This window comes from Syngnathoides biaculeatus, chromosome 22 (assembly GCF_019802595.1).
Source record: "Syngnathoides biaculeatus isolate LvHL_M chromosome 22, ASM1980259v1, whole genome shotgun sequence".
Classification (NCBI taxonomy): Eukaryota; Metazoa; Chordata; class Actinopteri; order Syngnathiformes; family Syngnathidae; genus Syngnathoides; species Syngnathoides biaculeatus.
The window spans coordinates 11409376-11426373 of NC_084661.1; the positions used below are offsets into that span (position 1 = coordinate 11409376).

The following is a 16998-nucleotide window of genomic DNA, read 5'->3' on the forward strand; positions in this document are numbered from 1 at the left end:
CAACCTGGTCAGAACTGTGAGGCAGATGTACTAACCCCTCAACCTCCGCGCTGCCCTTGTTGAAGAATGCCGAATAAAAAAATGCAGGAAAATAAACAACGCATCTCTTAAACATTTTTTATTTGACGTGTGTCGCAATGTTTGTTCGCATATAAAACTCTGCTGCTGTAAAACTTAATAATGATAGCACGTTGAAAGAATTTAAGAGTAAAAAAAATATTCAAAACAGTCACGTACAGAATTTACACCAGATACGAACAGCATCCATAAATTGGGGTTTAGATATTGATTCGTCAAGTGAATCAGTGGGTTGAAGGCACCTTGAGCTAGCGCGTCTTGTAATGTTCTTTCTCTGTCAGTCTGGTGAGATGACATCCAGGTTGATGAGGTGTCTCATCGTCGGCCTCCCGTGAGGACAGTTCCACGGCTGCTCAATCTCCCCCATGTGCAGCACCAGCTTCTTCATCTCGCTTGCGCTCAGCGCCGTGCCAATCATCACCTGGGAAAGAACACCGGCGCCGACGACACGTGCCAACGTCTACAACCCGTACTCCGACAAACGGCGGCAAGTTCTAAAACTCACGGATTTCCGACAAGCTCTGGAGGCGAACATCTGCCTGACGCGCGACGGCCGACACATGACGCCGGGGCTGTCGCTCAGCATGAAGATCAACTCCTCGATGTCCGCCGGACCAAAAGTCCAGTTCTTACTTGTGGGCAGAGACACCAGCTTGACCCTCTCCATCACCTGAGCTGCATTGAAGGTGGGTGGAAAAAGTACTTCATAAGCGTACCAAACTAAAACAGAAATCAGGTTTTGAACGTGACCGCTCCAAACGTCATCGTGTTCGTACCTTCCTCGTCGATCTGAAATTCAAAGCCATTCTTTTGGAAAATGTCAATGTTTTCCATAAGCACGTTCTCGCTGATTGCCGTGAGGTGAAGTTTTTGAGGGCTGGGAAACAAGGAAACAAAAATGACTAAAATGGAAATTGTCACGTAGGGAATACTTTGTAAAGATACACCCTCGCAATCTATGAATACAATAGATGAATACAAATATAATATGGTGTTTAATTTTCTTGAATTAATTAAAATACAAGTTTTGCCAAAAGGGAAATTTTTACAAGTGGAAGCATTTCGTTTTAGGGATCATGTGAAAATAAAGCATTTATTTCATTTATTTGGACAGATAAAGTATTATTAAACAACTGTTCCAGCTGACGAAGGCCAAGTACAATACTAACAACTACAATAATGCTAAAAGTAAAGCGTACACTTACACAATGAGTTTTTGCCCCTGGAGCACTGTGTGTTTCTCCAGCATCTCAAAGTTGTATTTCTCGTCAGTGGCGTGCTGGTCGATCATGAAGATGTCCGAGTCGAGTTTGGTGATGATAAAGCCCAGATTAAACTGGCCCACGATCTCCATCTCTTTGAACATATCTTTGCTGTTGGGGGAGGGTAAGAGAGGGTAAAAATAAAAGTGTCACGTTTGGGTTTTTGTTCAGTTTCCGTGTGATTCTACCTGATTTCCTTCTTCAGCTCCTCCTCCGCATGTCGGCTTTCACCCGGGTTGATTTTGGCTCTGAAGCGTCGGTAGCGAAGCCCCTCACGGGTTTTTTGCTTCTGCTTTTGGGCCGCTAAACTCTTCATCTTGCCGCTCAGCTCTGGCAACGAGAAGCGGAGCGGCACCGCCCTCTTTTGGACGCTGACCGGCGCATCCACCGCGCACCGCGGATTCTCTTTCTTGGCCCTTTTCGGATCTGGACTCATCGCGCCGGACTCACTGTCATGCGTCTTCTGGACTGTTTTTTGGATTTCTGGCTCTGTCACTGCTTCGATTTTCACGTTAGTTTCTTCCGCATCAAAAGCTGGTGAGCATGGGACAAAATTCTGACTACCTACTGAAGAACTTAAATCACAAGTAGACTGAATAAGGTCTTCGGAGTCAGAATCACTGCAAGCTGTCCCCTTTCCGTACCTGAACCCATCCAGCACCGACCTCCCTTCTGAGGAGCCTGCATTTAAACTATGTGCGAGTTTCACGGGAGATTTTACACTCGGATGACGGGCCGCAGTTTTTCCAGCGTCCTTAAAAAAAGACTTGAGAGTTTTCTGCGCTTGGTGGATATTTGCAGCTTTTGACGTGTTGGATTTGAAAGCACCGACGACGCTGTGCTGACTTGAAAAAGCAGCTTTGAGACCAGCGAGGTTCAGAGACGACGTCGGGCTCTGCATCACCGGTTCTTCAGATTCTACCGTGCTCTCTTCAGTTTGTTTACATGTAGTCATCTTACTGTTAGGGGGGATGAGACTAATATTTCGACTGATTTTGTTGACACCGGCCTCGAACATGTTGATGAGACAAGACTTGAGAATGGCCAACAAGAGCTTCTCCTCCTGAAGGAAAATCTGCCGCTTGTCCGGGGTAACGTTTACGTCCACACACTCTAGAGAAACAAAAAAGAAAAAAAAAAAGACAAATGAAGTTGTTGCTTGTGAAATCAGAAATCACAGTGAACCCCTCCCACCTTCCCTTGTGAGGAATAAATTGTACACACACTCAACTACATTAGAGATATTTCTAAAGAAAGATGGTACATAGAAAGAGTTTAACGCTAGTGCTAACACTAGCGCCACGCTAAAGCTACCGCTTACGTTACGCTAACTGGGCCGGATAAAATAAAACTTACCGGTAAATATCTCCGAGACACGCCAGTAACACAGCAGCAACACGCTAGCACAGCGCTAATGCTAGCGCAGCGCTACCAGGGCCGGTAAAAGTCACACAAGCAACACCGTAACGTGGCTAAAAGACCAGTTTTCTTACCTGAGGACACTTCTATGTTGAGGGCGACGAAAGGATACTGATGTCTGTTGTACATATGATAGATTTCATTCACAAGTTTGGTCACCTGCGAGGTGCAAGCAAGCAAAATTGAAGGCAAAAGCAAAAAAAAAAAAAACAAAAAAAAAAAACCCTGATTCCAGTATTGTACACACCTTTTGGGGATCACACGGTCGCTTGTTTATAAAAAAGAACTGCCTGTCCGTGGCGCTTCTTCCCACACCGTGCTCCGCTTGTGACACGAACCCTGTGACGCTGGCAAAATTGTGTTTAGCAACATTAAATACACAACTACCACAATCCAACTGTGTAACTCACCTAAAGAGCTTTTTTGGAAGCTCCCTGTTCTCAAGTCCATATTCTTCCAAGACCTTTTCGTGAGGGGGTACTTGGTCAAAGGGTAGAAGGTTCTGGAGCTGCAGAAAACGACGGAAAAAATGTTCAAAAAGTACGACATGAGCGTCGCTAAATTCATTTTCCCGACCTGTTTGGGCCCAAATACTGCGCCGATGTTGTCTCTCATATTCTGGCTGCCGCTCGTGCTGACAATCGTGCTGCGCTTCCCTTGTCCGCTTTGGTTGGAGCATGTAATGCGCACTCCTGACGAGATGACGCAGTATGACTGCAAAACGTGCACCATTTTGCCAAACTCCTGGAAGACAAATCGGCAAATCAATCCAGACAAAAAAAGTGACAGGTAAACTTGTTATAAAAAGTATATGCTCCACTCTTCAAATGCTAACTTCTTGTGATGTAAAAATATGACCAAGATAAACATTTTCAACACCTTTCCACTATTAATGTAACCTATACGGGATTTTTTTTTCCAAGAGAGGAAGTAAAAATAATGACTAAATAAATAAAATAAAATAATAAAACATAAATATCATAAAATAGTGGTCTCGAAAGTTTGCATATTATTTATATATTTTAAATAAATAAAAAAAAACAATAAATATTCTATTTAAATGATGACAAGTATGTGCTGAATCCCGTTAGAATCTGATTAATCATGAACACAGCACCAACATTGTTATAAGAGGGTGTGCAAACTTATCAAATCTTTTTTTAACATTCATGTTGGATTTTTCATTTTTTTTTAATGATGTTTCATTTACTTTATATCGCACAAACTTGGCTTTTGAACCTGGGTGAGTAGACTTAATATTCACTGCATTGGATGTTGTTAATGCAAGTAGTGCGCATCAGCAAAGACGTGTTAAACAACAGAAGATGATGACAAAAAAATCTATTTAAAACATGATGTGAGCAATCAACTCAAATTAATTCATAAAACCATATAACGCGACAATAGGTACTGTCCGCACTCTCACTGTCTCATCAGTCAATGACAAACATGTCGTGTCATTATCCAAGCCGCTTATCCTCACAAGGGTTGCGGGAAAGCTGGAGCCTATCCCAGCTAGCTTTGGGCAAAAGGCAGACTACACCCTGAACTGGTCGCCAGTCAGTCACAGGGCAGATATCGACGACATCACTGAGCGGGAATCGAACGTGCTGCGTGTGTACCGCTACACCATCAGTGACTCTCTAACATTAAAATTGACTGCGTCATATTGAGAGTTATGTGTTATGTCAACTGGCCTTCTTAATATTGCGCTGGAACTCCTTGTGCCTGACCGGCAGGGTCAGGAAGAGCTGCTGCAGGCTGACCGTGGTGCCTTGCTGCCGTGGATGAGGTACCCGCTGAACCAAGTGACCGTTGTGGTCAAAGACAAGCTTGGTCCCCACGGGGCTGGACTCATGGCACGTCACCACACTTAGGTCACTGATGGGAGAACGACCGAAAGACAGCAACATTATAAAAGTATTTAATTGGTACGAATCACTGGGAGGACTCACAACTTGATTCTGATGTCAAATAGTGGATAGAAGAATGTTTTAACAATATTTTTTTTTTTCCGAAAAATATTTCAAACAAAAAGCACGGGCAGATCAAATATCACAAGGTTTGGAGGAGGATCAACAGAGGCCGTAGAGATGCTTCACCTCAGAGCACATAAAGAGCTGAGGGCTTCGCCTCTGAAGCCGAACGTCTCCACGTGGATGAGGTCGGAGAAATCCCTCAACTTTGACGTGTGATGTTTTAACGCTGTGGGGAAAGATGTGATATCACCGTTCAAATATTTAACGATTAGAACGGACGGATAGGTTTGCAGATACGTACCTAACCCTTCGAAGTTGGCCTCCTCGACGCCTTTTCCATTATCCGATACCTCCACTAGTTCTGTTCCGTGCTCCTTCAGCTTAACATCTGGAACATATGGTAAAGTTCCACTAAGGGACCAAGATCCATTCAACTTTAAGAATCTGTACTTCTACTGAAGTAGAGCGTGTGAGTACTTTTGCTGCCTCTGATCCTTTCTTACCAACGTTGGTGGCTCCAGCATCAATGCTGTTTTCCACGAGTTCTTTCACAGCGGTGGCCAAGGTCAGCACCACCTGCCCTGAGCAGATTTGGTGCACAGAGTGCTTATCAATGGCCTTAATAGCTCCAGCAGGTTCCGAGCTGCTAAAGATACAAAAGGAGATGACACTGACTATGCAAATATTTGCTCATTTTTATTCAAAATATTAAAAAAAAGTCAACATACCAAGTGTCAGTCATTTTGCAGGAAATGCTACATCGATTAGCGACTAGAACGTCCGCAGTTTTACTGCTAAATACAAACGTGTTTAATTGTAAAGCGTAGACAATATGAAATGAAATGCTGTTCCCATTGTTAGCATTACACCTTTTACTCAATTTCCATTCATAAAAAAGCTGAAGTAAAGTTACCCATGAATTTGTAAACAAACAAAAAAATGGTCTCAAACTGAACCGCGCAGGGTGGCCATTTTGTTTGAAAGAGTCAACGATGCGTAAAAACTGCGCATATTGATTGAGGAATCATAAACAACAGGGATCGCGAGAGAACATAAAACTAAAACATACACAGAAAATATCACATAAACACATATCTACACGCAACCTCAAAAATGCAACGTTTAAATAACGAGTGATTGTTTTAAATAGTCTGAGTTAGGTATTAATTTCCCATGTTGACAAGAACAAGGACAATCTTTTTCTTTACCGATTGTCTAAAATATATATATATATATATATATATATATATATATTAAAACAAACAAATACAAAGATACTTCAAGATTAAATCGTAACTAAATGTTACCGCCCAATGTAATGTTTCATCACTGTCTGCACTTTAACTTTGGCCAAAAAAACGTTGTTAGGGCGCACCTACAAGTGCCACACTGTGTTCGAACGTAAAATTTAAGCGTTGTCACGGGAATGCAGTGAACATTTTTTTTTATTAATAATGTGAAAAACATCTACATAGACTATTTAAAATTATCTGCTCTCGTTTCACTTGGTGAAGTTTTAATGAAAGCAAATAATTATTTATAATAATTTGTTGTTTTGGCAGACGGTCTCTCAGTATAACTCGGAGGGGGGTGGGGGGGACTAATGGCGGCTACCTTGGTGTACCACTCAGGACAGTTTTTCTCCACAACTTGTAGCCAAGTTGATGATTATTAAACAAATGTAGTTTGCCAATTTTTTTTTTAAATAACAATTGTAGGTAGGTTTTGGTCACGTTAATTCCGGTTTTACGTGATGTAATTTGGCTAACATGTACAGTTCAACGTCCACCAACAAGCTCTTCCGGTCAGATAAACGTTCTAGTAGCAGCAATAAGCTTCTTGTTCCCCGCAGCCGGTTTCTTAAAGCCGTAAGTAATCATGACTGCACTAGCCTGCCAAGTCTTGCCACCCAAGACGACGATGAAGTACACTTTGACAGTAAGCAGCTTTTCTTCTTAATAGTTTTGTCTTGTGTGAAGTGGGCACACGTTAAGTTAGCTTCGTGTTAGCCAGTTGTCTCTCTCCTTGTTTGTTTGAAATGCTAAAACGTGCTCAATTGCTTCCAAAACGTTAAATAAAGCCTTGGAGACAACTCTGTTGCCCGAGTTAAAGCATAGTTAAAGTCTCAACATCGTTATTAATTAAAAATGCCTATCTAGTAAATAGTAAGAATGCTTTGTTACTCTAAATTCCAGGTATATCTACTTGAGTACTGTATTTTTCAGATTTTAATTTTACTCCCTGCATTTGAAAAACGATCTGTTGAGTAGTTTCTACCCTTGTGTCAAATTTGGCTCTTTTTTTTTTTTAAATAGCTGCAGATCACGACACAATGTAAAAAAAAAAAAATAGAGGTAAAGATTTTGTTTTACTGATCGTTTGAGATCTTGGGCACTTAAAGACAATATTAAACAGGAAGCATTAACAATTACACAAGAGATTCAGAAATATATTCCCCATCCACGACTTTATTTAAGAGTCTAAAAGTTTACCATTTTCGGGGTTATCAAAGTGTTGCAAAAAGAAATTTACAAGGAAAGAGTATATTTTTACTTTCGTACTTAATTACTTTTTAGCGGCACATCTTTCTTATTTTACACAAGTCCTGTATGTGTATTTTTAACTTAAGTGGGATGTGAGCAGAGGTCATTTGGGGCCTCAGACTCGCAGTGGTACCTCAGGGGTGTGGAAATACTTTACTAAAAATGAGACCGGGAGCACCCTATTGCAAAATATGTTTTCTAATATAGCAAAAGCACAAGTGCTGAGAACACACATCTGAGAAAGTGCAAATTCTGTACGTCAGCTGTCAGCAAAATTCACCAGACATCTTATTGTAGCAGTGAAAAGACGAACGAGATACTGTTGTCTGCTTGGATATTGACACGAGGATGAGTGGCAGTTGATCAATAACCTCTTCATTGTAAAAGTGAATGGTTAATGTGTTAATAAGTGGCGTTTCGGTCAATCCATCCTGTAGACACCTGTGGAGTCAGCCGCCGACTCTCTCGTTCAGTCACAACTTACTCAGGCACACAAACCCTAAGCTCCTGAACCTCAGAACTGTGAGGCTACCATACTAACCACTATAACACCACGCTGCCTGCTCCCTCCCTCTGATCCAACATTTCAGAAAATTTCATATGAATAATGCGCCCAAATGCTTTGGAAGAAAACACACAAATGTAAATAATTCCTTTATATTGGTTTACCATGTCCTTTAATGCAGTTTGGATTCATTTATCATCTATTTTTACCCTGACTTTCATACAATGGTTTTCAAACTCTGGTGTCTTGAGACAGAACTTGGGCAGCCACAAAATAATTAGGAATAAATGTTTTGTCCGGACATCAGCAGAGTCTCACACATTCTTCTACATGATGGAGGTTAGAATATTGTTTGAAGCAACAGGCCTTCAAGATCCTGCTGTTATGATATTATCTCATCATGCTGCCACTCTGTTTATAGTGTTTAGGGAGGTGGAGGTCTGGTGGCCGCTGGCCCCTCAAGATAAGCGTGACTGCAGTGCACGCCTCCTCCTATATTAACTAGATGAGCATATTTGCCTTAAAATTGAACAGGACTTGCGTTAATGCTGCTCTTGGACGATGGTCTGGAAGCATGGACCGAGAAGAAAAAAATATCGTTGAAGTCATAGCTAAAGTAATCGAAGAAGGTGAGAGAATTCTAACTTTGATAGAACAGTTCGTGGTCAGTGTGACTTTATTTCCAAAATGGGTTGATTAATGTAAAAAAAAAAAAACAGGAGGGCCAAAAATATCTGGAGTGTAAACACTTTTTAAAAGGGTAGTTTTTTTCTGAGTACAAAGTACTCTTAAATACTCACCAATACTTAACTATGCCATAACATCTTCCAGTTTAGATCAAAATATTTCCTTTTAATCAGCTATTGCTCATAAACACATTTATTGAACACGTGCAACACTTTTTATACTAACAATTCCTCATTACTTCCTGTTTTTGTAACAATTTTACATTTCAGTTAAATGTAGCCTATAAAACAAGGAGCGTGCTGTCTCAGTTTGAACACTTGGGGGCAGTATGTTGCATTACCGGTGACCCCAATGTTTTTTTTGTGCTAACTTATCTCCCTCCCTCCCCCCCCCTCCCCCAGAAACCGCCTTCATCTTTTTTGGGACAGGGGTTATCTTTTGGTTATTGTCAATCTTAATTATTTATTTAGCTATTCTTGGCAATTTTATTTATTTATTTATGTATCTATTCATCTATTTGTATTTATTTATTTGTTTATTTATTATGTTTTTACCCAACTCCACCTTTTTCCCCCATGACAATTATAAGACGGCGTCAATTATTCCTGGATTTTTTTTCTATTTGCAGGCAAGCTCCGTCCCTATCCCCAGAAAATATCAGCGTTCCACTGTACATACAGTAGAAAGAAATGCATGAGTGCTTTTGAGAATGCCACAAGTTATTGCAAAATTAAACCGACGGGACAACTGAAGCAATTATTGATAAATTAATCTATTTTTCATGTATGTCCAGCTTCTGATTCCGACAGTAACCATGAAGTGCTCATGGCAGGCAGACGCTACTCGTCCGTCCAAGAATTTGCCTCGGCTATCCCCAACCACCTCCTCCTGGGCTCTCTTCTGGAGCACCTGTGCTTTCTTTATGAGAGTAACCCAGCACGCTCTCGAATGCTATTTAAAGGTGCGGACTACACCGTTACATTGATGTTAAATCCTCTTCCTGCCTGATGTTTTTATAATTCTTTTTTTTTTTTTTGTTTCTTTTAAGTTATTGGGCAGCGCTTAGCTTCGATAAATCTCCTCTCACCTTTGGCCATAAGCGATGAGTTCAGCACGGTCAGACTGCAACACAACCGGGCCTTCACTGAGCTCATACATGCTGCCAGCTCGTCACTGTACCCACAGGTAATTTTAAACCAAAGAGTGTTATAGTTTATGAGAACAAGACTATAATGAGGAAATATTAATGGAATGACACCATTATAGAGCTTGTGCACCTATGTCATCAAATCACGTCACTGGCTGGAAGTGCCGGTCAAACAAACTATTCTTCAATGCTAAGTCGGTTGGAGACGACACGAAAATACGTCTTATAGCACAACGTCCAGAGTTTTGTCCGATACCGTTAAGCATTTAGAATGTGATAATAAACCAAGGTACGTGGAAAAATGAGAGACACTTGGCATAGAGGACCCATATTTAATGCCGAAGTCTATGTTTTCGCCGCTGAGAAAATGGACTGTTAACCCGGTTGCGCTTGTCTTGCAAAACTGGATCTACACGTGGATCTGGTGAATAAGTCGTCGATATTTACACGGAAGAGTTTGAAAGCGTAGAAAAGTCTGGACGCAAACAAATCGTTCTTGGATCTGCTCTCAATCAAGAATAAATCCCACATAGCGATGGAGCCACTCAGATTTTTTTCAATACAAATACCGATATTTAAATAAATGACCCCTGGTTTTACACAAACTTGCATTCATTAACTATGATTGGGGGGAAAAAAAAGACAGCGAGTCTGCTTCTCCGTACACGGAAGCGCGTTGCTCCTACACGTTAAACTTTGGTAAACTTCTCCATGACAGACTTTTTTTTTTTTTTTTTTAAATACGCGGTGTTCTCAAATGAGTCCAATGCGTATTTAAAAAAATATAATAAACTGCTGGGATAGGCTTCAGCCCCTGTACACGGAAGTGTGTTGCGGCAACACGAACTTCAGTAAAGCACTGTGTGACCTAAGGATTATTTTCAAAAACGTCCGTCGGGGAGAGGTTTACCAAAGTTTAACGTGCGGCCGCGACACGGTTCGTTTATGTTGGAGATGATTCCCTGTCATTTTTTTTTTTTTTTAAACGGATTGTTCTCAAATGAGCCAACTTGCCATTATGAAGCGATTGAGAAGAATAATTCCTACCTGAAATGAAGGGATCGTTACACAGGCGTGTGCCTATTTTGGTTGGGCACCATCCATCACGTTTAATTGCCAAAATCCATCAATCTTTTCTGGTCTTTTCAGCTGGTATACCGTAGAATGATCTCTTTGAATATCTGTCTCGTCTGTTGTGACAACCAACAGCACAACAAGTCTCGGGCATTGGGAATATTCCGCTCCGGTTCAATGTCAAGCAGCTCATTTTGACCGGCAATATGGCGCTGTGAAAATGGTGACGTCACGTACGCGAGCTCTGTATGGTCTTGAGGCAGTGGGGGAAGTTATTTTTTTGTGTCTTTATAAAGATGTACGCATGTTTACACATTGGACAGTATCTGAATATGATAATATCTTTGTTAATCCTATCCCAATATATACACACTTTGATGGAGGAGGTTACTTTCGGCTTGTCCCTTTCGGGGTCGCCACAGCGTGTCATCTCAGATGAACGCACATATATGTTTGGCACAATTTTTACGCCGGATGCCCTTCCTGACGCAGGGTGTGGAGGTCCCAGTGGGATACGAACCCACAACCCCTGGTTTACCAAACCAGTGCTCTAACCACTGAGCTACGGGGCCTCTCTATATATATATATATACACTTTGATGCTTTCTGATAATTTTCTTTTACTACAGGAGCAGGAACCGCTTAACACAAATGCAGACAATTCTGCTGTGAGGTAAAGTTTACTTGTAGTTGTAGCAATATTACTCATCTCAAAGTGCTTTGAAAATCACTATACAAATAAAATGTTATGAATGATCACCTGACCTGTTAGCGTTTAAGTTTGTGTTTTTTTTCTTGCAGACTGAAAGAAGGACTGTTTCAAGCACAGATGTCCCGTTATCTGAGTGAGTTTGAGGAAATTGGTAGAATTGGAAAAGGATCTTATGGAAATGTTTACAAGGTACCTGCTGCATAATTATTTTGACCATTGTGAGAAACGTAATGGGATTGGTCACCACATTTATATTACCTGTGGCATGAAGGTGGTGAACAAACTGGATGGGCAGTACTACGCTGTGAAAAAGATTCTCATTAAAAAAGTCTCCAAGGATGATTGCATGAAGGTGAGCGATCAGTAAACTTCAAATTCATTTTCACGTCTAGATATCAGCCACTAACTGCGCAGTTCCTTTTTGCGATATATGAAATTAGGTCCTCAGGGAAGTGAAAGTGTTGTCCAGCTTGCAGCATGTTAATGTCGTGGGATACCACACAGCGTGGATGGAGCACGTGCAGCCCACGACGTGTGAGTACACGCCTGTATATCATTTTGGTTTATGGCAAGATTTTTGAATGGTCAGGACAAAGCTGGAATGGCAAAATGTCTCCCGTTGCAGATGCAGAGACTCTCCTACCTGAACTGACTTCACCTGCACAAGAAGACATGTAAAATACATCAAACATTTAATACTACATATAATAATTTACATCAGGGAGCAAATATTGAGTATGCCCTTAAATATACCTTAAATTGTCTGCTGTCCTTCTTTTGCAGTTCTGACGAGGACCCTGAAAGGAGCAGCTCAAGTTTCTCTGTAGTTTTCCAAAGCATTAGCCAGCCACAGGCGGACAGTTGCGCAAATACCACGGTGCCCCCGGGTGATGGCCCGCCCGCCAAACCCCTGGCGCTGATGCAAGAGAAAGGTCAGGGGCTGTGCCCGAACATGATGCGACGCATCCCCGAGAACTACGTGCCCTGCGTGTTCCTGGGACAGAGAGGGTCCATGAAGGCTTCCAAATGTCCCGCTGTTGGGTGGGACATGTCGTCGCTGTTAGAGGGGGAGTCCAGCCGGAACAGCATCGAGCTCAACAACAACAACACCTGTGAAGAAAAGAAATGTGAACAATACAATAACAATAAGGACCTTGCGAGACCCTCGAAAGAGGTAGGTGCAGTAAGATATATTCCCTTATTCCCCCTCTTATGTCACCTCATCGAGTCAGAATTCGAGTGGTGCAATTCTTCTTCTTTGTATGCATGACTTTTATACTGCCCCCAGTGGCCAAGTCGTGCACACCAGAAGAAGCAGCACTGAAGGAATCATGATCCACAAAAGGCCTTAATCTTTGCATGTCAATCAGGCGTCCCTCTCAATCCCCCAGCTCGTTCAAAATGCAGCGTCACACAGCTCTGTTGGCCGCCTGCGCACTTGAGTACATTTTAAAAGGATTTAATTTATTGTTAAATCTTTAAATGGTCTTGCGCCGCCTTAACTGACTGAGCTGCTTTACCTGTGCACTTGCCAGTTGCTCCTGGATTTAATCCGAAGGTCACAAAGTGACAGCATTTTTCGCTAGGCGGCACAGTGGATCAGATGTTAAAGAGTTGGCCTCACAGTTCTGAGGACCCGGGTTCGATCCCGGCCCTGCCTGTGTGGAGTTTGCATGTTCGCCCCGCGACTCACTCATAAGCTTGAAAAAAAGGTGAAGTAGTAGTTTAGCAGAAAATATTTTTTTAAAAGCCCCTCAAACTGTTTATTTCCCAATTAAAGTTGACTGTAAAATGAAATAACAGATAAACACACACTATTACAGCAAACAACGTATGTTTACCAAAAGTCTATTAGCGTAATGCTAACACACAATGCAAAAGGCCGTAGATGGGCTAACAAAACTAGCATCAATGTTGCAGCATTATAACACAATCCCCAAAAACTTTTGAGCACAACCAACTTATGGACATATACAATACACCAATACATATATTCTCTAAGCTTTACAAAAATTAATTACAAAATTTTACAGAGCAGTTTTTTTGTGCTCCTCCAAGTGGCTGATGGCACGCACACCAGAAGGAGGTCCACTAAATTAAATCATGATGCAAAAACTGTATCTTTACTGTATGTTTCATAATGCTGTTACTGGCTCGGCTGGTAAAGCGTTGGCCTCACAGTTCTGAGGACCCGGGTTCGATACCAGGCCCCACCTGTGCGGAGTTTGTATGTTCTCCCCGTGCCTGCGTGCGTTTTCTCCGGGCACTCCGGTTTCCTCCCACATCCCGAAAAACATTCAACATTAATTGGACACTCTAAATTGCCCCTAGGTGTGATTGTGGGTGCGGCTGTTTGTCTCTATGTGCCCTACGATTGGGTGGCAACGAGTTCAGGGAGTACCCCGCCTCCTGCCCGTTGACAGTTGGGATAGGTTCCAGCGCTCCCCGCGCCCCTTGTGAGGATAAGCGGCAAAAGAAAACAGATGGATGGATTGATGGATCGATACCTAGATACAGTACTTTATTAATTGCAGTGGGAAATTCCATCTTCCAGTAAATTGCAAAGGAATAAAAATGACTTTAGCGCAGAAGTTTTACAAAACAAAAAACCAACAACTTTGTTTTAAAGTGCTTATTTAAGGTACAAAAAAAAAACTAAATGCACATTTAAAGTTATGTGGCCCGATCTTCCTTTGCGCATTAGCTAGGCTTATATTAATCATCTGTATTTTACAGCATTTTTGTTTGAAGTTTGATATTTAAGTGTTTTATGAATAGTTATTATAATGGTGTGTGTGTGTGTGTGTGTGTGTGTGTGCGCAGGTCCACCTCCACCTGATGCTCTACATCCAGATGCAGCTATGTGAACGTTCACTCAAGGACTGGATGACCGAGAGGAACTCCAAGCCCAAAGAGGAGCAAGCTCCAAGATGTATTTGCCTGACATTTTTACACTCTCAAAATACAATATGTGCATATCATATATTCAAATATGGTGTCAAATGTTACCAATAATGTCCTTCAAAGGTCCTTATGGATGTGTGAACGCTGAGCACACGTTCAGTCTGCTGAGGAAGATACTCGAAGGGGTGGAGTATATTCACTCCCGGGGAATCATTCACAGAGACCTCAAGGTAATGCGCTTTGAAGCCTTTGCAGTTTTCACTTAAAAAGGAAAGTGGCTCTTAAAGCTAATAATCACTCTTTCATTTCTTCACAGCCGAGGAACATTTTCCTGAATGGTCATGACTGCCACATTCGAATTGGCGACTTTGGTTTGGCGTGCAGCGATCTCATACTAGATACTCATGAAAGCGCCCTTACTTCGCTAAGTGGTAATAACGCATTGCTTCCAACATTTTAACACCAGAAAAGGCATTTTTTTGTTTTAAGATGTTTTTAATTGACTTTTCAGATTCCCCACATACCATGGGTGTCGGTACATTTGTTTACGCTTCACCAGAGCAGCTGAAGAGCTCCCATTATGATTCAAAGGTGTGTGTCTGTGTGTGTGTGTGTGTACTGTAATTCCTGGCCTCCAGAGCGCAACTTGTTGTAAGCCTCACCCTTTACGTTTGTAAATGAAATACCATTTGGTACATATATAGGCCGCAGCCGTGTAAAACCCGCAAGTGCTCACATTGAAACACGAGATATTTACAAAGAAAGACGGTACACAGAGTTTAACGCTAGCGCCGCCGCGATAATGCAAACGCAAGCGCCGCGCTAACAGCGCCGGTCAAAAAAAACATTGGTAACGACACGGCAGTAACACGCTAGCCCAGCGCTAACAGGGCCGGACCGGTAAAAGTCACTTCCTCGGCACATATATTCCACCGGTCTCACTCTTACCTTTTCTGCTCGAGTGCCCCCTTGCGGCTGTTAGAAAAAATGCACAAATTAGCCGCATCACCGCATAAACCGCAGGGTTCAAAGCGTGTGGGGAAAAAAGTCGCGGTTTATAGTTTGGAAATTACAGTATTATGCTTGCTCAATAATTAAATTTAAATTATTTGCTAAAGGTTGTCTTTTTGTCTCACAGTCAGACATGTACAGCATTGGGGTGCTTGCTCTTGAGCTTTTCCAGCCCTTCGGCACAGAAATGGAGCGAGTCCGGACACTCGAGGACCTGAGAAAGGGCAAAATACCGGACTCCTTCAGGAGCAGATGGCCCGTCCTAGCCAATTACATCTTGAAGCTGACTAGTCATGAGCCCAGCGTACGGCCCACAGCCGCCGAGCTTCTACAGAGTCAACTATTCTGTAATAAAGATGTGGTACGTGCTCTTAAGTTCCATTTCGAATCAAATATTAGTCACTCTGTGTGACTTTATGCAATCAAATGTATTCATAGGTTACTAATTCTGATAATATTTTCATGTATGTAACTATATTTAAAAAAAGAGCTTACAAATTTCTAAATCTTGGAAAACCAGATCTTCGAATGACTTCAATGAAATATTCCTGTTCTGTTTTTGTTCAATCAGGTGATCTGTGGTTTGCAGAAAAAGGTTGAAGAGCAAGAGGAAGAAATCCTTCATCTGAGACAACAAATCCAGCAGCTCCAAAATTCGAACAGCCCTTTTCAAAATTGTCCGAGTTGGGAAAACACCTGACTACAGGTTCACAATGTATCTTCCATTTAGTGGCTTAATTTATGTTTGTTGTCTTGGACCTTTGTATATAAAGGTGTATTATCAGCATTCTGAGGTCATGTTAAAAAAAAAAAAAAAAAGTCATTGAAATATTGATGTATTTTACAGCATTGGGCACTGTGTTTTGGGCCCATTGTTAACACTAAGTAAATGTGTAGAGATGTTCTCATTTTGTCTTTATGGCTAAATTATTTACTTGATACCCAGAAAGTAGTTTTTACGATTTAACACATTACAGCGCCAAATGGTTCCACAAATCCGCGGAAATGTTTTTATTTGCTTATTTCATCTATGTTAATCCTTCAAGGGTAAATTCAACCCACACTCTTGCTATGTATTTGCATGCAGGTGTGCAAGGGAATGTACAATTTATTATTTTTTTTTTTTTACCACATGGTTTTGAAAATTTTATTACGCTCCAGTGAAACAAATTTTGAACATTTTAGCCATACTGAAATTGCAAAATGTATGTTTGCCACAAACACAACACTTCTGATCACGGTGAAGTGTGGTGGGAGCAGGAATCTTTGGGGCTGCTTTTCTTTAGTTGAAGGGAATTAGACATAGTTAAAAATAACAGTTGGTGTTGGTAAAAAAAAAAAAAAACAGGGTTCTGCTAGAAAGTTAAAAAAATCACTTTGTGATTCTATTTCAACCAAGCTATGTATTAATAAAGCACCGTAGGGTGAGTGCACTTGTTCAACCAAGTAATTTCAGTTAATCTTACTTCCTCTCTGGAAAAGTTGTCTTTCAATTGCTGTGTAATCACAGTTGTATTGGTCATTTTAAAGGTGGAAAGAGTTATGAAACATTTATCTGGGTCTCATATTTATTACAAAAATCTGGCATTTAAACAGTTTTCCAGAGAGGAAGTAGGAAGAGTGTAACCCTAAATACTAGCAGGGTGCACGTTGTTGAGTTATTGAATAGCCTTGAGA

General features: G+C 41.4%; 2 protein-coding genes and 1 long non-coding RNA gene across 6 annotated transcripts; 1 reads left to right on the forward strand and 2 right to left on the reverse strand.

Moving 5' to 3' along the window:
• Positions 1-92: 92 nt before the first annotated feature.
• Positions 93-5888, reverse strand: pms2 (PMS1 homolog 2, mismatch repair system component). Of its 4 annotated transcripts, none has more exons than XM_061810149.1 (14): positions 5467-5884; positions 5242-5381; positions 5040-5126; positions 4862-4964; positions 4457-4640; positions 3336-3503; positions 3170-3267; positions 3007-3106; positions 2834-2918; positions 1529-2453; positions 1284-1451; positions 855-955; positions 584-753; positions 93-499 (listed from the first exon to the last, which is right to left on the reverse strand). In XM_061810149.1, exons 1-14 carry the CDS (start codon positions 5478-5480, stop codon positions 356-358), a joined length of 2487 nt encoding a protein of 828 aa, XP_061666133.1. In that variant the 5' UTR covers positions 5481-5884; the 3' UTR covers positions 93-355. The 4 variants fall into 4 exon arrangements, with proteins under 4 accessions (XP_061666133.1, XP_061666132.1, XP_061666131.1 ...); XM_061810148.1 differs by having other exon boundaries at positions 5242-5384; positions 5467-5883; XM_061810147.1 differs by having other exon boundaries at positions 4862-5126; positions 5467-5888.
• A 426-nt stretch (positions 5889-6314) lies between these two features.
• Positions 6315-16511, forward strand: eif2ak1 (eukaryotic translation initiation factor 2-alpha kinase 1). The gene is made up of 15 exons (XM_061810695.1): positions 6315-6676; positions 9267-9434; positions 9522-9658; positions 11324-11367; positions 11496-11595; positions 11678-11758; positions 11847-11940; positions 12032-12080; positions 12190-12580; positions 14230-14338; positions 14434-14540; positions 14627-14741; positions 14822-14901; positions 15449-15682; positions 15893-16511. Exons 1-15 carry the CDS (start codon positions 6508-6510, stop codon positions 16019-16021), a joined length of 2007 nt encoding a protein of 668 aa, XP_061666679.1. The 5' UTR covers positions 6315-6507; the 3' UTR covers positions 16022-16511.
• On the reverse strand, positions 12601-14476 carry LOC133495748 (uncharacterized). Its single transcript, XR_009793651.1, has 3 exons — positions 14416-14476; positions 12927-13106; positions 12601-12843 (listed from the first exon to the last, which is right to left on the reverse strand). It is a non-coding gene; the product is annotated as an uncharacterized LOC133495748 (long non-coding RNA).
• Positions 16512-16998: the final 487 nt, after the last annotated feature.